The following is an 18642-nucleotide window of genomic DNA, read 5'->3' on the forward strand; positions in this document are numbered from 1 at the left end:
GTGTTTTAGTGAAACGCAAAAATACCGGAAATGATTGTCTTGTTGGAAGACTTGAGCGGCAGCTTGACGACAAGGAAGTCTTCAGTGAGCTTCTTTCCACGATTTAGCCCCAACAATATAAAAAAACAAGACAAAACACTTTTACATCTCGGCGACTTCGTAACGCAAAGATGACACAAGAAAATATTTTCCTCTTCGTTCCTAATCTGATCGGTGAGTTTGTGACGCGGAACACCGGAGGGAAGAAGCTAAGCTACCTGCTGCCAATTGCTACTAAATGGCAAATGAATATCACAACACATTTTGCAAACGTCACAATTTTATTTGAATTAGTGATCGGCTTCATATACCCCTTCTACCCCTGTTGGGTAGGATTATTGATCTATGATCTTTAGACACATTAAAATTAAACATACATTAAAACCACTACAGTACGTATTTTCCAAGGTGAAACCTAAGTTAAATGTTCTCTTCCGCATGTCATCTTATGATGTCACTCGTAAAGATGTCAAGCAACATTTCTCATCAACGTATTCCGACAACAATAACAAAAAGAAATACCTTCCCTGATTTCAGCCTCCCAACTGTAAACCTCTGATTTCTGTAGCTGTTCATGAAAGCAGACCGATTGTCTTTGTGGTGAATCAAAACGTTTTCAAACATCTGTTTTCACCTTGAAAAACAGCGATCAACACTTTGGTCTTTTATCTGTCCATGATTTGATCAAACCAGGAACAGAATCGTAATCCATTTATGTTTGTGCATTTTCAGCGCTGTCAGACAAGTTCTGTTGTTTGCTTTCATTTGTTGATCATGTTGAGAAATGTGTTGTTTTGCTTGCATGCAGGTTACGCACGCATTGTACTGGCGCTGGTGTCCTTCCTCCTGATGCCCTGCTGCCCGATTCCTGCCTCTTTCTGCTATATGCTCAGTGGCCTGCTGGACGCCTTTGACGGCCATGCCGCGCGGGCCCTCAACCAATGTCCGTGCACTTGAGTTTATTGCTCAGGATGATTTCTTTTTTTTTAATTTGTTTAACTGATTTGATGATAATGACGAGGAGCGCGCGTGTGTGTGTTTGGCAGCAACACAGTTCGGCGCCATGTTGGACATGCTGACGGACCGCTGCGCCACCATGTGCCTACTGGTCAACCTGGCACTACTCTACCCATCCTACGCGTTCCTCTTCCAGCTCAGCATGTGCTTGGACATCGCCAGCCACTGGCTGCACCTGCACAGGTTCCACGCTTCCTGTGGGACGGCCCCGCCCCTTCCCGCCTGCCGCGCTCGCTAACCATGCGTTGTACGTGTGTGCAGCTCGACAGTCAAGGGCTCGGCCAGTCACAAAAGCATCGACCTGTCTGGACACCCACTGCTGCGCATCTACTACACTAACAAGGTCACAGTTGCCACTTGGCACACCTTTTGTGTGTCCTCTACCGCCAACCGTATTTTCAGAGAAGAGGTCAAGCGTGCTTGCTTGGAGCACTGACAGGTGTTGTGTATGTGTGTGCAGGTGGTTCTGTTCTTCATGTGCATGGGCAATGAGCTTTTCTTCTGCCTGCTCTACATTCTTCATCACCTGCAAGAACCCAGTGGTAACTTCCACACACAATTTTTATACTTTTGTAAAGTGTTTTTCTGTGGATGCCCTGAGATATCCTTGCCACCCATGCCCCCTTCTCCCCGCAGGAAAAAAATTCTAGCTCTGCCAATGATTGTAACCCTGTCTGTTACAAAACCAATGTTGCTGGTGTGTGTTTCAGCGTTAGTGTACTTCGCTCTTGTAGCGAGCGGCGTGGTGTGTGTGATGAAGTCCTGCATCAGCGCAGTGCACCTGGTGACAGCCTCTCAGAACATGGTCGCTTTGGACGCTGCCCAGCGCGCTGCCGCCGCCAGGAAGTCGCAGTGAGAGGGTCCACCGCATGGTCGTCTTTTGCGATTCGGGGCTTATTTGACCAAAATTTGTCATTAGATCATGTGGACACATTTGACATTTCTTCACAGTGTTTTGTTTTTGTGGTCACAAGGAGGCAGCTGACCAAAAACAAACTTGGATCTATTTAGTGGTTTTAGAAGCAATGGCTATCTGGACAAAAACAGTGGAGCAACACATGTAGACAGACGGTATAGGAATATGCACAGGCATATATTCTTTATCCTCTGTGAAGACCAAACTCAACACATCTTACTGAGCTCTGACCGTCTCAGTGTTTGTCCGTGTATTATACTACCCCCAGGTGGCCATGACGCATACTGTTGAAAGAAAATGTCATGAAAATGTGACAAAACTATTGGATAGATTATTATGTTTTAAACCTTATCATTACTGTCTGTTTATATGAAGTCTGATATTTTAGAGTGCTACTTGTCTTATTTATGGGGCAGGGTGCTTGAACGGATTCGTTTGCGTCCATTATATCTTTACTATGTCAGGGGCTGCATAGTTGCAGGTGCTTTCACGTGTGCTTTTTGTTTTTTTCTTCACTCAACTTTTGAATTTAGCTCAACTCGTCTCAAGTTCAATTGAACAGGAGAAATCTGCAATCGCTTGCTTGTGTCTAATCACGTGAAAAACGCACATTTTCTCGAGCGGAGGTTTTTGTGGCACCAAGTATTTTTTGTGTAATGAAATATAAGCAACGTCTAGAATTTGTTGTTATTATTAAACACTTGTTTGTTTACTGCTGTAAATGCATTTCGGACAACTTGTATTTCTGCCTTTTTTTTTTGCTCCTGGGTGGTTTTAAAAAGTATTAAATAAAAGCAAGGACGCAGCATTGAGACCTGTGTTGATGATGTTTGGATCACGTGATGCGTGATTTAAGTCGACAGACAAAACGGCGGCGGCTGGTGGGAGCAGGAGTGCAGATGCGGCGGCCGGGGGTGTCGTGGTTTTGCCTCTGCCGAATGTCGGCCTTTATTCGTCAAGAGACGACAAGACAACCGTGAGCCAGTACTTTCCCTTTAATGCACAAACGACGCAGCGGGACAAGACGACATTTAAAAAAAAAGGAAAGGAGGAAGGACAGCGAGGGAGGGAGGGAGAGGAAAAAAAGAGAAAAGATGTCACCCCGTCCATTCAAACACCGAGGTGGAGCCAGGGACGGCGGCCGATCGGCAGCGTCCTAGTCGGGGGAGGAGCACTACGCGAGGCCGAGGCTTGGATCCCGCGCAAAGGCCTCATCCGGAGCTATCGCGAATAAATGTTTGCCAGCGTTTCCATCATTTGTGATCATCTTCATCTTCCTCATCATCACTTCGTCGCTACTTTGCATGCCACATTTTAGGACAGTAGACATACACAAATTGCACAAAAGGTACAATTGGAGCTGGAAAGACAGCCTGCGGTTTTTTTTGCGCATCTAAATGCATCTGGTTTGCGGCAAAATAGTCCTGAAGGAACAGGAAGTGCGATTTTGGCAAACGCCGTCCAGCGGTGCACGATTGTTTTGACAATCTGTCATTTTTGAGCGACTGAGCAGCGAGCGTGCGTTTGTTGGTTTGCTCCCCGGCCGACGGAGCCTCTAGGCGGCCCGCCGCTTGCCGACTGGCCGCTGAGCAGCATGGACACTTCGTGGAGCAATTTCCTCTTTCAGGTGAGAGACAAGCGCTTTGTTTCACTTTACACTTGAGGGGGGGGGGGGTCACACGGAGGTCAGGGTTTGACCCCACCCCCAGCCGCCCTCTGCATCCAGGTATCAGGAAGGGGGGGGAGGTAGTAAACCTCTTATAAAGTGCACAACATAACATGTATTTATTTGCATTGTAGTGCAGAGCTAACCACCTGAAAATAAAGGTTTTCATGGAGTTCAGACAGCAAATTGTTCTAAATATTATGCACTCTGCAAATCACTTCATGATGGATATTTTAAGTTTTACATTAAAATGTGTCAAGTTACTTAAATATACTGCTTTTCGATGATCGTGTCTGAAAATAAAGAAGGCCAAGTGTTGTTGATTAAATATTGCACCTCTACATCTGTCAATTTGTCTACTTCCACTTGGTGACAGACGACGTCAACTCCAGGCCAGCAGGAGGCGCCCCTGCAGGCGGAGCTGCTCCCCGAGCTGAGCGGCTCCGCCCAAAGTCCGTTGGCCGAGCACCTGGTGGCGCCGCCGTCCACCGTGGACACGGCCGCCCTCAGCGAGGAACCACTTCCTGGTGAGGGCCTCGGAGTCAGTCAGTCAGTTAGCTAAATGCTAACATATAATGCTGAATGTAATGTGAACGCCCCCTCCCTACAGTGAAAACCACGCCGCCCAAAGCGCCGCGCCCCGCCCACATCTGCGCCACTTGTAACAAGGAGTTCAAGAACAGCTACAACCTTCGGCGCCATCAGTCGGTGCACACGGGCATCAAGATGAAGGATCGCGCTGCCCGTGACAAGGATGAGGCTGCCAAAGCGCCCCCCAAGCAGAGCATCCCCCTCTCGCTCCTTCAGCTCGCCCTGCCAACGGAGACCACCGCTCCCGATGCCTCGGACGCCCTCCCTCGACCGGGCCAGCAGGTGACAGTGTCTGTTGCCCCGGTGACTGTCGCCATGGCGATGCAGCCGCCACCACAGCCCATCCCGTCGACGGCGCTGCTGGTGGTGGGAGCCGCCGCTGAGCAGGTGAGGATTTGATAAGTTTGAGGTGTGAAATACAGAAGTCAACTTTTGACTTTTGCCCGGCAGAATCCCAGACCGGCCACCGCCGCCGCACCCGCCAATTCCGGTGTCGCCGCCAACCAAGTGCGAAAGAACCATGCGTGCGAAGCGTGCGGCAAGGCCTTCCGCGACGTCTACCACCTGAACCGCCACCGGCTGTCGCACTCGGACGAGAAGCCATACTCGTGTCCGGTCTGCCAGCAGCGCTTCAAGAGGAAAGACCGCATGAGCTACCACGTGCGCTCGCACCAAGGCGGCGTGGAGAAGCCTTACGTTTGCCCGCACTGCGCCAAGGCCTTCTCGCGGTACGCCGCTCCCGGCCTTGGATCTCGTCTTCAGATTGGCTGAGATGGGCCGCAGTCGTCCTCCTGGCCTGACCATTCACGCAGTTGTTTTCTTCCAGGCCGGACCACCTCAACAGTCATGTGCGTCAGGTGCATTCCACCGAGAGACCCTTCAAGTGCACGGTAACAACCCACCGCCGCCACCCGACCCGATCCCTTCGTCACCTTGTGCTCGCCCGCAGACGTGCACATCCGCGTTCGCCACGCGGGACCGCCTGCGGGCGCACCTGATTCGCCACGAGGAGAAGGTGCCTTGTCACATTTGCGGGAAGCTCCTGTCAGCGGCATACATCACCGACCACATGAGAGTCCACAACCAATCGCAACACCACGCCTGCCACCTTTGCAACCGCAGTAAGAACACACATGCAAGATACTTTTGCTGTAGAAATGACGAGTCGCCTGGTGGCTCTGACGGCGTGCCGCTTGTGCTTTTCAGGCTTTACCACGCTGACGTACTTGCGGGTCCACGCGCAGAAGCACCACGGCCAGGAATGGAAGGAGAGCGGTGGCGGCTTCGGCGGCGCGGGGCCCGGCGGGGTGCTGCTGTGCCAACTATGCGGCGTGCAGTGCAAGACCACCACCCAGCTGCAGGGCCACATGGGCACGCACGCCAGCCAGGCCGAGCCTGACCCGGCCGGCCCGGCGGGCGATGCCCCACCCGACGGGGGCGGCGCCGTGGGCCTGCTGGTGACTGACTGCTCCAGCATCAGCGCGCAGACACACAGCTAGCACACGCGGGGCGGCTTTTGAGGAACTCTTATGATATCACGATGACATCTCCATGATGTCATCATAACAAACTGTTGGGAACTTGAAGTCTGAGTGCCATGAGGCCAAGAACTCTTTGACAGTCTTGAGAATCAGGATTACTATACTATAATATTTGAGTCAACAGTAATGCAGAAAGGCACTACACAAAGCTCGTCAACTCACTTCAACATTGTTGCCCGGCAACAAGATGTTGTCAACTTTATTGTTCCTTGGGACCAAGATGTCTTGGCCTCATTGTGCTTGGCTGAGTGGGATGGGGGGCTTTTGATGGCATCTTTACGTTACATCAACATCTGCCGCCAACGCGCAGCCGGGAAGACTGAGGCAATGAAGGCGGTTAAAATGACTCTCCAGACTTTGTACAAACTCCCGTTTTTAATCCTTAAAACATTCCATGAATTGTCATGTATGTGCGTGTGACGCTACTGAGATTCTTCAGTGACGCCTGCATGTGTGTGGTTAGCGTGCGTGCGTGCACTTTTTGTATACCGTTGAATGTGCTCAATGATGAATTTCACGTGTACTGTACTTTGTAGCCCCCCCACCCCTGCAGTGGTGCAGCGATGATGGAAGTACATCTGTGCCATCCCACTTTCAATTGAAAATGTTCACATGGAATTTGCTTGTAATCTCCAGACATTCTATTTAAAAATCTCAAGAATCCAGGGTAAAAAAAAAAAATGCATGTACAAAATGTCTCTATGCTGTTAATCTCCCAAAAATTTCTACAAATTAATTTAAAATGTCAAGAAAATTCAACATTTTCAAAAATTCGAATACAGAAAAACAATTTTACACTGAAATGGGAACTCAAATGGCTCGGATGTCCTTCCATCTAGAACTGTAATCCTTTTCCGTGCTCGTGAATATTGATGATCTTTTGAGTGTATTAAATGCACTAAAGTGAACTTTGTGCGTCGTTCTTGTGCTGAGCTAACGTTAGCATCGCTCTCGCCCGTGCACCTGACCGACTGCAGCCGCCTCCCCCTCCCCCCTCTCGGGTTCCTCATCATCATCATCATCGTCGTTGTCGTCGCTCGCCAGCTATCAGCGGGCTGGAGCAGCAGAGAACCAGGCTTACGCAGACTGTTGCCGCTTTGACTCGTTTTCTTCACTTGACGGAGCTTTTGGGACAAATTGTCCGACAATTTGGAGGCCCTTTCTCGTCTGGACGCTCCTTCCAATGCCGAGCTTGGAGAAGCTAGCCGGGCTAGCTTCTCTCTCGGCTATCAGCATCACCGTTTGCAAACTCTTCTTTTAGTCGCCTTTTCGACCCCGTCCAACTCTTGACGTGTGTTGTCGCGTCTGCGTTGAGCGGCCCTTCGTGTGCGCGCAGAGTTGACAGGAACTTGTTCGGGGTTGGCGTGTTATTATTTTATTATTTTTTGCCGAGTATGTAGGTCAGTGTCGCCGAGAGATGTGGGTCATCGCCGCTTAGTCCAGCAACTGCATAGCAACACGGCTAATTGCTAACTCAGAGCTTGTTTTTTTGTTATTGTTTTTATTTTTTAGGTAGCTGATTAGAACCCAGCTAGCTCATTGGGAGCACGGCTATCTGCTAACATAGTTTTGTTTTCATATATTGCGTATTTTTTGTTAGCTCACAGTAAACCAGCTAAGTGTTAGCTTCTTTGCAAAACGGCTAACAGTTAACTTAGTTACGCGGTGCTAGCAGAGTTTCACATCTTTTTTTGCTTAAATAGAAACTCGGCTGAATGTTAACTCATTAGCAACACGGATAAGTAATCCGTAATAGTTTAAAGGCTTTTTTTTTTTTAGCTCATAGGAGCTTAGCTAAATGTAATTTCCTTTGCAACATGGGTAACTTGGCTGTTCTGGATTTTATTTTTGCTGTTATCTCATAGTAACCCAGCAAGTGTTAGCTCCTTATTTACACAGCTACCTCCCCGAGTAACTCAGCATATAGACTATTATTTCATGCCAATATAAAATTCTACATTCTCCTATTTTGACTCTGACGTTCAGTGCTAGCAGAGTTGAGCTCACGTTGCTTCTGTTGATCAAAGAGTTCATTTTAAAAGACATTAAACACACTGCTCGTTTTTTAGTGTGATTTAATGTAAGCCGTGTCCTCAGTGGCGCCTTGGCGGAGGTCGTGGGTCATGTGAAGTTTGCAGCCGCGATCCCTCCGCGTCTAGCCAGCCAGCAGGAGGCGCAAGAGGAGGCATAGGGGAAGCCCCAAGGATGGCCTTCCACGGCGCAGGCCGCCAGACGCTTTGTGGCGACTTGTTTTCTGGCTCCGACTTGGCCCACAAGTACTTCTACGTTAACTCATCTTGCGGTGCCCCCTCGGCCGCCCTCAGCGCCACACCGTGTGTCAGCGGGCCTCCCGCTGTTCCAGCGGGGACACCCCGGCACCCAACCGCCCTGGGGGGCGGCGCTGGCGGGGGGGCCGCTGTGCCACAGCCGTACAGCAACCCGGCCAGCGAAGTGCCCAGCCCGGCCGAGATGGAGCCCGATCGGCCCATCGGATACGGAGCCTTTGGTGTGGTCTGGTAAGGAGGCGTGGCTTCAGACAGACACGACTGAGTCCATTTTCACAGACACTGTTTGCATGCTTACCTTTTGAAGGGCTGTTTTATTAACTAACTATGGTAATCGTCATTTCTGGCCACTCCTGATTAGCAACAAATGAACTTAGTGGTTGTAACACAGCTGCAGTGGCTTGTTTACATTCAGCCAGTCTGAGGGTTGTGGTGTGGCAGGTCAGTGACGGACCCTCGAGACGGCCGGAAAGTGGCGCTGAAGAAGATGCCCAACGTCTTCCAGAACCTGGTGTCGTGCAAGCGCGTCTTCCGAGAGCTGCGCATGCTGTGCTTTTTCAAACATGATAACGTAAGGCATGCTCTTGCTTTTGTAACGATGACATCGCAGATGACCTCACCGGTGGTCGCGGTTGTGTTTCAGGTGCTGTCGGCCTTGGATATTCTACAGCCGCCGCAGATCGACTGTTTTGAGGAGATGTATCCTTTTTCACGCTCCTCCTTCACTCATCACATTGAAAGGTTACATTGTAGGTGAACTTGGGTCATAGGTCATTTTGCCTCGTTAGTGAGTCTTGTTAGGCCTTGACAGGAAGCACAGCTATGTGATCACGGAGCTGATGCAGAGTGACCTTCACAAGGTCATCGTGTCCCCTCAGCCGCTCACCAGCGACCACATCAAGGTCTTCCTCTACCAGATCCTGCGAGGTGAGTGGCTGTTAGACCCCTTTGGTCCTTGTTGTGGCCTTTGGCTGATGTGCGGCTGCTGTGCGCAGGCCTCAAGTATCTCCACTCTGCCGGCATTCTGCATCGCGACATCAAACCTGGGAATCTCCTGGTCAACAGCAACTGCCTGCTCAAGGTCTGTCGGTCGCTTGTGTCAATGAAATTTACAGAATGGAGGAATGATTCAGTCAGTCCCAAAATCCCAAGAGTCTCAAAGGGTGTCACAAAGATTTGTAAAGCTACGACCGTATTGTGAATCATCCAACTCCCGTGACTCAGAGGCCCTTTTCTTTGTCTTGGTTTCATCTTGGTCAGATTTGCGACTTTGGTCTGGCACGCGTAGAGGAGCCGGACCCGTCACGTCACATGACCCAGGAGGTGGTGACACAGTACTACCGAGCCCCCGAGGTGCTGATGGGCTGCCGCCATTACGGCTCGGCCATCGACGTGTGGTCGGTGGGGTGCATCTTTGCCGAGCTGCTGGGCCGCCGCATCCTCTTTCAGGCACAGAGTCCCATCCAGCAGGTGAGCGCCCACAAATGGAATGTCACAATCATGTTGGACCCTATCACAACTCAAAGCTTGCTTTGCTAACGTGTGTAACTCTTCAGCTGGACCTGATTACGGACCTGCTGGGAACGCCGCCTCTGTCTGCCCTGGCGTCAGCCTGCGAGGGCGCCCGGGCTCATATCCTGCGCGGCCCGCATAAACCCGTATGTCACCTAGTTCTCTCACATTTTGTTATCTTTATTATTGATCAGCTGATAACGGTACGTGTGTGCCTTTTCAGCCGTCGCTGTCGGTGTTGTACATGTTATCAGACGGCGCCACCCACGAGGCGGTGCACCTGCTGTGTCGAATGCTGGTTTTTGATCCGGTAAGTTGAGGAGGTCCGCGTCTTGTCGGTCGGTCACGTTATGGCCGCCGTTGACGCCAATGTTCCGACAGGCTAAGCGGATCTCCGGCGGCGACGCGCTGTCACACCCGTACCTGGACGAGGGCCGCCTGCGCTACCACACGTGCATGTGCCAGTGCTGCTACTCGGTGCCCAGCGGGCGCGTCTACACCCGAGACTTCGAACCGGCCGCTGAGCGGCCCTTCAGCCACAGCTATGAGAGCAGCCTGCTGTCCGTGTGGCAAGGCAAAGGTACGACCCCCCCCCCCCCCCCCCCCCGCCCCCCAGCCCCCCCATCCAATTGGTCACATGCAGTTTGGCTTTCACTTGTTAGAAATATCCTCCTTGTTGAAACCCAAGCAGCCGCTTGGAAAAGGTCCAAAAAATAGTCGATTTTTCCAAGCGGTTTTGCTGCTTGTCCTCCTCAGAACTGATCCATCGCTTCGTCACGGAGCACCAGCAAGGCAAGCGAGTCCCGCTGTGCATCAACCCTCAGAGCGCCGCCTTCAAGACCTTCATCAGGTCAGCACTGCACCCAAGTATCATCATCACATTCTCCAAAAGGGCTGCAATCAACCATTTTACAATCATTGGTTCATCAATGCTCTCTTTCCAAACATGAATTTATTATGAGTTACTGTTTTAGTCTGCAAATATGTCAATTTTGATTTTCCAACATCAATGTGACCCCCCGTCTAACCTGCAGCTTTATGGTCCTCAGGTCCACCGCCTGGCACTCGTCCAAGGTGTCCCGCAAGGAGGAGAGATGAGCGGGCTTTCCTTCCTCTTACTCTTCCTCCTCCTCCTCCTCCTCCTCCTCTTCGCTGCCTCAACCAACCTTGATGTCCACTTTCCCTGCACGTGAACAAAAGCGAGTGGCGGCGACAGGCTCCGCCCACTGCGGCGGCTCCCCGGGTGCTGAGGACAGGAAAAAAATAGCTTCTGCTGCTGAAAAGGAAAAAAAGGTTTTGTGAGTAGAAATGTTGATTTTTGTTGGCTTTAGCATTCCACACGCTCCATGTAGCAGGGTGTCGTGTAGCGCCCCCCTCCTCGGTGTTCACACACTCCTCACGCTCGGCAGCAGAGCATGCTGGGAAATCGTTGGACTTTCATTCCTCTTATGTCTTTTGTTTTTAGGACAGGAAGTGCAATGTGTGTTCACACAACTGATGTGTGTGTGTGTTATAAGTTATTCCGTAAGAATTGGCCGCCATGATGGCGCCTGAACGTGACGACCCCCCCACAGCCATCACGACGGCACCATTCCTCCCAACCAAAACCGTGTGTATAAAAGAATGTGACAAAATTAAAGTGTCAGGTTGTTTTGGGGGTAAGGAAAGATGGACAGTAACCTCTTTGTAGCTCCCCAGACTCGATATGTAATTCTAAAAATGTTGTGGCCAATATATTTGTAAGGTATGCATGAAATGCTAAATTGTGGCCACAAAAAGTGCAGAACGATAGACTCTGATGAAGGCAGAAGAAACCGCCGAAACATGTCAGGTAATGCACCTAAAATAATTTGTTTGATATAAAAGAAACCAGTGAAGTGAAGATAGACTCAACTCTGACTACCACGTACCGATTTTGTGACCACAATATAATCATTCGTGGTCATAACGCGGGCATAACAAAATACTCACCTGTGGTCACAAAGCAAATGGAGTGTACCATTGCAAGAAACTGCAACTTGACTTTTCTGCAGAAGGTTGCTTAATATGCAACAAATGACACAGTGGGGGAAAAAAGTATTTAGTCAGCCACCAATTGTGCAAGTTGTCCGACTTGAAACATGAGAGATGCCTGTAATTTTCATCATAGGTACACTTCAACTATGAGAGACAAAATATTTAGGAACAAATCCAGAAAATCACATTGTCTGATTTTTAAAGAATTTATTTGCAGATTATGGTGGAAAATATGTTTTTATTTGTTACTTTGGTCCTAGCTCGCTGCAGGTCATTCACTCGGTCCCTCCGTGTTTTTCTGGGATTTTTGTTCACCGTTCTTGTGATCATTTTGACCCCACGGGGTGAGATCTTGCGTGGAGCCCCAGATCGAGGCTATTATTGACCAAATACTTATTTTGAAGTATACCTATGATGAAAATTACAGCCATCTCTCATCTTTCAGATGGGAGAACTTGCACAATTGGTGGCTGACTAAATACTTTTTTGCCCCACTGTATTTGTGGCCACGAGTTAGCATGTTAGATTAATTTGATGGCCACCATCTCTTTAGTCCCCCCCTCCCCCAAATCATGTGTGTGACTGCGTATCTTTTGAAGTCATTCTTAAGTGTATTTTTAACTGGTTAGCATTAGTTTGTTTGAGGAACTTGGTGGAACTTTTTTGGACTTCGCCGCTCGGCTCTCACGGTTGTTTACTGGTATTGATTCAGTATGGCGCTCATGTTTGAAGTGTTTTAGCTGACTTGTTTTCCCCGTTTTTTGACAAATACTTGAAGTTAACGTAGAGAGTGATGATCAATAAAAATGACACTGGACAGACAACGTTTGACTTTTTCTTTGAGCAACCAACAAGTACTACTTGGAGTTTGGAAGAGTCAACAAACAACACCAAATCCTCAAATTGAGAGCTGGTTGGCCCGCGTGAGTTGCTTCATGCAAATCCATGCAAATGCAGCACTGATTTGTCACACGGACGGCAGCTCTCTGATTGGCTGAGTCGGATTACCCCCGCCCCTCCCCCCCGCGGTCTTGACAGGTGGTCACCCACAGACAGGCTCACCTGATCGCGACATGCAGACATGTGGGGCCTCATGGTCGCAGGGCTGCTTTTCTTCCCGGGAATTTTCCTGCTGTCAAGTCGTTCTCTGAGGATCCTGATGGGATGGAGCCAGGCTGATGCCGTCATCGTGTCAGCACGGTTAGAACACACACGCACACAGGTGGCAAAATTACTCGCACTCTTAAGTAGAGATAATCTGATCATGTGGTTTGAATCATAGAATGGAGTGAAGGTAAACTCATTGTTTTTAGACCAATCTCAGAGTCAGTCCACAATTCAATTTAATTAGTGATTAATGGGAAGGCGCAAACGATCACGAGTGATGACATCACGATTGCTCTTGTCGTCCTCAGTTCTGTGTCATCCGTCCAGGCCGTCATGGCAGTGGCGGCGGGATGCGTCATTGCCTCGGCGTGCCGGAGCGACCTCCTGCATGACAGGTGAGGGTGAAGGAGTGTGAAGTTGGTGAAACAGCATGGATGAGGGTGTAGCAGCATGAGGTTCTCGTCCGGCTACCCTCCTTCATACCACTGCTTGTGTTGTTTGTTGCAGCCTCTGCTGGTGTAATCTCTGCCAATCTATTTGCGTCTCTTGCTAATCCCGGACATTGCAGGGGAAAAGAGGCAGGGCCAGTTTGGTGCCTTCCCTTTGACCTCCCATGCGTTTGTTTGGCAAATAAATTGGCGAGTGCATCGCGTGGCCGCCTTACAGTTGAAAGGCTCGAGTTCCAATCTCCGTTCCCTCAGGCACTGGCTGACGGACACCTACATCACGTTCGCCGCGCCCTACTTTGTCTACGACGTGTACGCCATGTTCCTGTGTGACTGGCACAGGCGGAGAGTCAAGGGTCACGAGGCCGATGGCGGTGCGCGGCAGGCGGCCATCTTGGGCTATGTGCGGCGAGAGTATTTGATGGTGTTGCATCACATCTTCATGGTGGTCTTCTGTTTGCCTGCCTCACTGGTAACTATGGCAACACACAAGCCCCGCCTCCTTAGTGCCGACATCATCAGCTCCCTGTCTGTGTGCGTGGCAGGTGTGGAGGCAGGGCAAAGGCGATTACTTCCAGGGTGTTTTGTTTCTTGCTGAGCTAAGCACCCCATTTGTGTGTCTCGCCAAAGTGCTCATACAGGTAAGCGTGTGCGTGTGCGTGTGTGTGTGTGACGTGTGTGATGATTGACAGGCATCTTCTTGCGACGTTTGCAGTTGAAGCGCGCTGACACGCTGGCGTTTAAAGTGAATGGCGCACTGACGCTCTTGGTCTTCTTTGGTTGCCGTGTGGCACTCTTTCCGTATTTGTACCTGGCCTACAGCAGGTGAGGTCATCAACACACAACCAATCATTTGTCAGCGTCCCAAAAATAATAAAGCTCTTCAGGGATTGTCCCGGCTGAATTTTATTCAAAAACAAAAAAGAAAACAAACAGGCCACCTTGTACAGTACATTGAAACTTACTTACTGACTTACCCTTAAAAAAACTCTGCTCATCATAATACTCAGATATTCTTCATCCTCTGCGAAGAATGATTAATGTTACTGCAGCTTACTGAAACAGTAAGCATGACAGACACAGAAACAGGCACAAAGATTGATGAATGGTTTCAGCCCTATTGTCTACTTGTTTTGCTTCTCAGGTACGCGTCCATCCCCGTCCATCAGGCGGTCCTGGGGGCCCCGTGGCCATGCACCCTGGGGGCGGGGCTTCTTTGGCCCCTGCAGATCTACTGGTTCTGGTTGATGTGCCAGCGGGCGTGGCGCATCCTCGCAGCAAGTAAAACTCCACCATGAAGCGCCACTTGGGTGAGTTGACCCACAAACAATTTAGTTCACAAGTGGTTCTTTACGCATGTCATCAGATAATTGCTTCAGAATTGGCCGCACAGGTGTCAGTCAAAATCGCAGAGGAAGGTTGGGGGGGGGCTAGAAAGGAAGACATTCCAGAATGCAATGTAAAGGATGTTTGTGTTGCTTTTCAAGTCTGTGGTTGTTCTTCTTGAGTGGTTTCCCTCCACACTTGCTGTCCGGAAATGAACGTGGCCTTCACATTGAGTTCATCATCCAGCAGCACAAAGTCTGCAAAGTAATTAGAAATCAAACATCAACAAAACGCAACTCAGAAACTCTTAAAAAATTCTGAAGCTCAATCTATTAATCAATTTCATATCTTTTCAAAAATATTTTTTTGCTGTGTTTTGCATGTTGACAACCTGAAAACGGACACAAAAGCAAAGTGACCTGCATGCGATCCGAAGTCGAGAGTTCCTTTATGCTGGCTGATTCCCAAAAGTTGTGCGGGATGCAACGAAGCCGCTTCCAAGGCGTCTTCCACACAGCAGCCTAAGCAACACACAACTTGGTCACCTTCCCTTCTTTCTTTCCTTCCTTCCTCCCTCCCTCCTTCCTTCATGTCTGTGTGTGTGTTTGCTCACCGGTGGCTTGTCTGAAGTGTCTGACACACATGTCCATGGTGGCAATGCTGCCGCTCAGTGTCTGCGTGCCTGCAAGCCCAAGAACATCCAAAATAAAGTCAACAGGGCACCCAGAGACTCGAGCGCTTCAAGCCCTTTGGAAGTGCAAAGTTTTTGCTCAAGTGTTCTGCCAAACATTCCAGCAACATATTGACAAAGAGAAAACCAAATCCATCAGTCATTTGACTTGTTTCTTGTTCGGTGTTTGTTAATCCAAAAAAATAATTTTGATTAGTTGATAATAAAAAACTGGTTGCCACAGAAATGGTTTGCAACTGTGTGGTGCCGTGGTTTCGAGCGCTCACCGGCCACATAGACGTGCAGGCCGCAGATCTCCACGTCCTGCTGGCCCAGCGTGTGGCGACCCGGCGGGAGGCCCATGGCCGCAATGGCGTCTGTCACCAGCACCAAACCTGCATGGAAGACGCCAACTTGATCTCTTGCTCAGCAAACCAAAAAAATCTTGTCGAAATTCAACAAATGGTCGAGTATGTTCGCCGACCTTTGGGATGTGCGCGGTGGGCGATGCGCAGGGCGGCGGGGTGGGTGTGTATGCCATCGGCGATCATCCCGTAGTAAACGCTGCGTCCTGCCGGGATATACTCGCTGGTCAGCAGGCCCACGATGCCCGGGTCCCGATGGTGGAACTGGACCGACACCACAAAAAGTTACTTTTGCAGGTCATCATTTTTATATAAATGGCACTTTGTGTACGTACGGGGAGCATGGCGTTGAAGAGGTGCGTGATGAAGGTGGCACCGTGGCTGACAGCCTCCTCGGCTTGCGTCAGGTTGGCCACCGAATGTCCCAGCGACACGGTCACACCCCTCTGGCACAGCTCGCGCACTGCCCACCGGCTGCCCTCCAGCTCAGGAGCCAGCGTTACCATGGCAACATTGTCCAGCCCGCCGTAAACCTCCGTCAGGTCGGCCATGGCGTCGTCACCGCACGAGAAACTGCGGAGGTAGCGCTCGGGGTGCGCGCCCTTCTTCTTGGCGCTGATGAAGGGGCCCTCGAGATGGACCCCTCCACAAAAAAATAAATAAAATCCATATGAACTCAAACTTCCTGGCATCGCCAAACTAAAAGGGGAGCTCACCGAGGACGCCTGCGCCGTGCGGACCGCCGTTCTGGACTTTGATCTGAGGCAGGACCTGAAAGGGGGGGGATCGGGGGTCATTATGACTGCCGGCTGATCGGCACCTGCCCATCCTGATTGTTGGCAGCCATCGTGACCTTGTGATAAATGTGCGGCGGCGACGTGACCAGGGTGGGGCAAAAGGACGTGACACCGTGTTTCAAAAGCTTCTGGGCCACCAAAGAGACCCCGGCGCCAATGTCGTCGGTGGCCTGCGAGAAGTCCACCCCGTAACCTCCTGCAGAGGTGAGCGCACGCCGCCGCCATCAGTCACACACACATGCTTGAGGACCAACGGCAAGACTCGCGGACGCCACCGTTGATCTGCACATCAATGAAGCCCGGCGCCACAATGGCACCTCCGCAGTCCACTTGCTCGTCGGCGTACGCCTGCTCATCGAAAAAGAGCTTCTCCGGATTCAGGATCTTCCCTTCGCGCACCCACAGGTCCTCACTACGCACACAAAGTTGGTGATGTTGAGCAGTAAGTCGAAAATGCTAGAGACACAACATTGACTAATTTTCATTTTGTTTTATCGGTAAAAGACAAAATTTTGTTTTGAATGTTGGCCGCTCTTCCTGTCTCTTGGCCTTGCGGTCAAGCATGAGTGAAGACAGCTGTTGAGCAATTAGCAAGCATGGGGTGACGTCAAGAGATTTCTGACCCGTCAAATGAATGTAAACACAGTTTTTTGAGTGCCTTTCCCAGTGAGGGGTGAGTTGCATTGTCATTTATTATTTAGTGTTCGTTTATTGATTAAGTTTAAAGTCCTCCTGCTGCTACCGATGGACGTATCTGGTTGCTCGATTTGGTAAGCACGTTCAGTCCTATAATGGACTCAACATGCAGGCTGTGTTCATTTTTGCTGCCAAAAACTCAATGTCGCAAGTATTTGTGTTGACTTGCGTGCGTGCATGCAGCGGTCACCTCTGCAGCCGGTGGTCACGGAGGATCCTGCAGTTGAGCAGCTGCGTGATTGGCGCCTCCGACACCGATTTGTTGGACGGCATCTCGGAGGTCTAAAAATATATATATTTACAGTACACACATAAATCATCATTTTTGTCCTTCTTTAACTGTCAACTTTGATGACTAACGTATGGGAGTCTCGAGATGACATATAAGCAGCTATCTTATCACGGAGACTTTGCCCCTCGGTGCTCTTCTTTTTCTTCGTGCATACCAAAGGCGTGCGACAAAATTGACAGATAAGCAACGAACCAAAAGTGCTTCTTCAAAGTGGTCATTAGTGCTTTTAGTCATTTAAAGACCTTAAAGGAAGACACGATTTATAGGAGGCTTATTCAAGTGCTATTAATTCGACGGGGGCGCATAACGACCCCCAGAGTAGCCGGAGTCGGTCAACTTTAGTGTGATAAATACATACAAGCAAAAAGACTCGACTGCTTTCCTAAAAGTATTTTTGTGTGTTTTAACAGGATTTCTCCTTGACGCCTTACCCGACTTCCGCACTTATTCTTTTGAGTCCAAAGTCAACCACGGGTTGACAAAAAATAAAATATTGACTTTTTGTCGTGCTCGTTTATGCCCGTTGCGATCTCGGAACAAGTCACATGAGTCGGAAACGGATGTGGTCACGTGACCAAAACAAGTCAGCTGACTAACAATAAATCGTTTTTATTTTGCGCGATTACAATTGAATATCGACACGTACATATTCGGATTTTAAAGTAAATCGAATGGGAAAATAATGTAAAGGGTGTCCCTTCTCTAACCGGTGTGTCGAGTCGCTTCTCCGCGAGGTCCTAAGTCTGTACTTCCACACTGTGGCAGAAGAGGGCGCCAGAGCGCAACACGTTTAAACACGTTACAACTTGTAGAGACGAGAACGTTCGATGAGCTTTTGCAAATCGACATTTCCACCTTGCATACTTAAAATGTTGATTCCTGAAATAGTATTGTTTGATTTTTGGTTGTGTAAGAATTATAAAGAAATATCTTGACGTATTGCGCAAAAACCTCCATCGTTTACTTAGACTTAGACAAACTTTATTGTCATTTTGTCTGCACAGGGTGCATACAAAACGAAATTCCGTTGCATGCAGCTTACGCTCCTAATTATTGTATTTTTAAGTTTTCATTCATCAGAGCAGAGGTGCCAAACTCATTTTTATCGCGGGCCGCACCGTAGTGTCCTTCAAAGGGCTATTATGACAACTTCATGTAGTATAGGCTACACAACAAAGTGATGAATAACTAGTTTTGAAATCAGAGACTAGTAAAAACTGTTCAATCATTTAAAAAAATTGAGTGGTAATAAAAATTGCTAGCAATATCTCTATTTTTTTAAAAGTGAAGACAATTTGTAATTTTAGTATTGACACATAAAGTCGAAGCACAATTTGTCTTTGCGGGCCACCTAAAATGA

At 49.3% G+C, this 18642-nt stretch overlaps 5 protein-coding genes across 7 annotated transcripts; 4 read left to right on the forward strand and 1 right to left on the reverse strand.

Moving 5' to 3' along the window:
* The first annotated feature begins 20 nt into the window (after positions 1–20).
* cdipt (CDP-diacylglycerol--inositol 3-phosphatidyltransferase (phosphatidylinositol synthase)) lies at positions 21–2784 on the forward strand. The gene is made up of 6 exons (XM_049744565.2): positions 21–213; positions 848–982; positions 1086–1239; positions 1318–1399; positions 1517–1598; positions 1767–2784. Exons 1-6 carry the CDS (start codon positions 171–173, stop codon positions 1910–1912), a joined length of 642 nt encoding a protein of 213 aa, XP_049600522.1. The 5' UTR covers positions 21–170; the 3' UTR covers positions 1913–2784.
* Positions 2785–2838: 54 nt separating this feature from the next.
* LOC125983371 (myc-associated zinc finger protein) lies at positions 2839–6678 on the forward strand. The gene is made up of 7 exons (XM_049744556.2): positions 2839–3599; positions 4015–4165; positions 4249–4616; positions 4680–4957; positions 5056–5119; positions 5179–5350; positions 5436–6678. The coding sequence occupies exons 1-7, from the start codon at positions 3567–3569 to the stop codon at positions 5726–5728; spliced, it is 1359 nt and encodes a 452-aa protein (XP_049600513.1). The 5' UTR covers positions 2839–3566; the 3' UTR covers positions 5729–6678.
* Positions 6679–6773: 95 nt separating this feature from the next.
* On the forward strand, positions 6774–12407 carry nlk1 (nemo-like kinase, type 1). The gene is made up of 11 exons (XM_049744555.1): positions 6774–8286; positions 8497–8626; positions 8699–8754; positions 8876–8982; positions 9051–9136; positions 9316–9525; positions 9612–9713; positions 9791–9877; positions 9949–10147; positions 10324–10417; positions 10617–12407. The coding sequence occupies exons 1-11, from the start codon at positions 7976–7978 to the stop codon at positions 10663–10665; spliced, it is 1431 nt and encodes a 476-aa protein (XP_049600512.1). The 5' UTR covers positions 6774–7975; the 3' UTR covers positions 10666–12407.
* Positions 12408–12554: 147 nt separating this feature from the next.
* On the forward strand, positions 12555–15379 carry LOC125983375 (ceramide synthase-like). 2 transcript variants are annotated; one of them, XM_049744563.1, is made up of 7 exons: positions 12555–12783; positions 12999–13085; positions 13392–13608; positions 13682–13777; positions 13852–13961; positions 14281–14446; positions 14873–15379. In XM_049744563.1, exons 1-6 carry the CDS (start codon positions 12665–12667, stop codon positions 14432–14434), a joined length of 783 nt encoding a protein of 260 aa, XP_049600520.1. In that variant the 5' UTR covers positions 12555–12664; the 3' UTR covers positions 14435–14446; positions 14873–15379. The 2 variants fall into 2 exon arrangements, with proteins under 2 accessions (XP_049600520.1, XP_049600521.1); XM_049744564.1 differs by lacking the exon at positions 13852–13961.
* amdhd2 (amidohydrolase domain containing 2) lies at positions 14025–17866 on the reverse strand. Of its 2 annotated transcripts, none has more exons than XM_049744558.1 (11): positions 17714–17866; positions 17181–17272; positions 16570–16706; positions 16351–16490; positions 16214–16268; positions 15833–16140; positions 15617–15761; positions 15420–15527; positions 15076–15144; positions 14882–14983; positions 14025–14719 (listed from the first exon to the last, which is right to left on the reverse strand). In XM_049744558.1, exons 2-11 carry the CDS (start codon positions 17261–17263, stop codon positions 14619–14621), a joined length of 1248 nt encoding a protein of 415 aa, XP_049600515.1. In that variant the 5' UTR covers positions 17264–17272; positions 17714–17866; the 3' UTR covers positions 14025–14618. The 2 variants fall into 2 exon arrangements, with proteins under 2 accessions (XP_049600515.1, XP_049600516.1); XM_049744559.1 differs by having other exon boundaries at positions 17781–17838.
* Positions 17867–18642: the final 776 nt, after the last annotated feature.

The sequence above is a fragment of the Syngnathus scovelli genome, chromosome 16 (genome assembly GCF_024217435.2).
Source record: "Syngnathus scovelli strain Florida chromosome 16, RoL_Ssco_1.2, whole genome shotgun sequence".
NCBI classification, from domain to species: Eukaryota; Metazoa; Chordata; class Actinopteri; order Syngnathiformes; family Syngnathidae; genus Syngnathus; species Syngnathus scovelli.

Excerpts from the sequence above, each read along its gene's own strand:
- cdipt (XM_049744565.2), top strand. The coding sequence starts at position 171 with ATGACACAAGAAAATATTTTCCTCTTCGTTCCTAATCTGATCG. Across the intron at positions 1,400-1,516 it reads GCATCTACTACACTAACAAG|GTGGTTCTGTTCTTCATGTG; the intron begins GTCACAGTTGCC and ends ATGTGTGTGCAG. Across the intron at positions 1,599-1,766 it reads TCACCTGCAAGAACCCAGTG|CGTTAGTGTACTTCGCTCTT; the intron begins GTAACTTCCACA and ends TGTGTGTTTCAG.
- LOC125983371 (XM_049744556.2), top strand. The coding sequence starts at position 3,567 with ATGGACACTTCGTGGAGCAATTTCCTCTTTCAG. Across the intron at positions 4,958-5,055 it reads TGCGCCAAGGCCTTCTCGCG|GCCGGACCACCTCAACAGTC; the intron begins GTACGCCGCTCC and ends GTTTTCTTCCAG. Across the intron at positions 5,120-5,178 it reads AGAGACCCTTCAAGTGCACG|ACGTGCACATCCGCGTTCGC; the intron begins GTAACAACCCAC and ends GCTCGCCCGCAG.
- nlk1 (XM_049744555.1), top strand. The coding sequence starts at position 7,976 with ATGGCCTTCCACGGCGCAGGCCGCCAGACGCTTTGTGGCGACTTGTTT. Across the intron at positions 8,627-8,698 it reads GCTTTTTCAAACATGATAAC|GTGCTGTCGGCCTTGGATAT; the intron begins GTAAGGCATGCT and ends GTTGTGTTTCAG. Across the intron at positions 8,755-8,875 it reads ATCGACTGTTTTGAGGAGAT|CTATGTGATCACGGAGCTGA; the intron begins GTATCCTTTTTC and ends CAGGAAGCACAG.
- LOC125983375 (XM_049744563.1), top strand. The coding sequence starts at position 12,665 with ATGTGGGGCCTCATGGTCGCAGGGCTGCTTTTCTTCCCGGGAATTTTC. Across the intron at positions 13,086-13,391 it reads AGCGACCTCCTGCATGACAG|GCACTGGCTGACGGACACCT; the intron begins GTGAGGGTGAAG and ends CCGTTCCCTCAG. Across the intron at positions 13,609-13,681 it reads TCTGTTTGCCTGCCTCACTG|GTGTGGAGGCAGGGCAAAGG; the intron begins GTAACTATGGCA and ends TGTGCGTGGCAG.
- amdhd2 (XM_049744558.1), bottom strand. The coding sequence starts at position 17,263 with ATGCCGTCCAACAAATCGGTGTCGGAGGCGCCAATCACGCAGCTGCTC. Across the intron at positions 15,762-15,832 it reads TCTTCAACGCCATGCTCCCC|TTCCACCATCGGGACCCGGG; the intron begins GTACGTACACAA and ends GTGTCGGTCCAG. Across the intron at positions 15,528-15,616 it reads CCACCGCGCACATCCCAAAG|GTTTGGTGCTGGTGACAGAC; the intron begins GTCGGCGAACAT and ends TCTTCCATGCAG.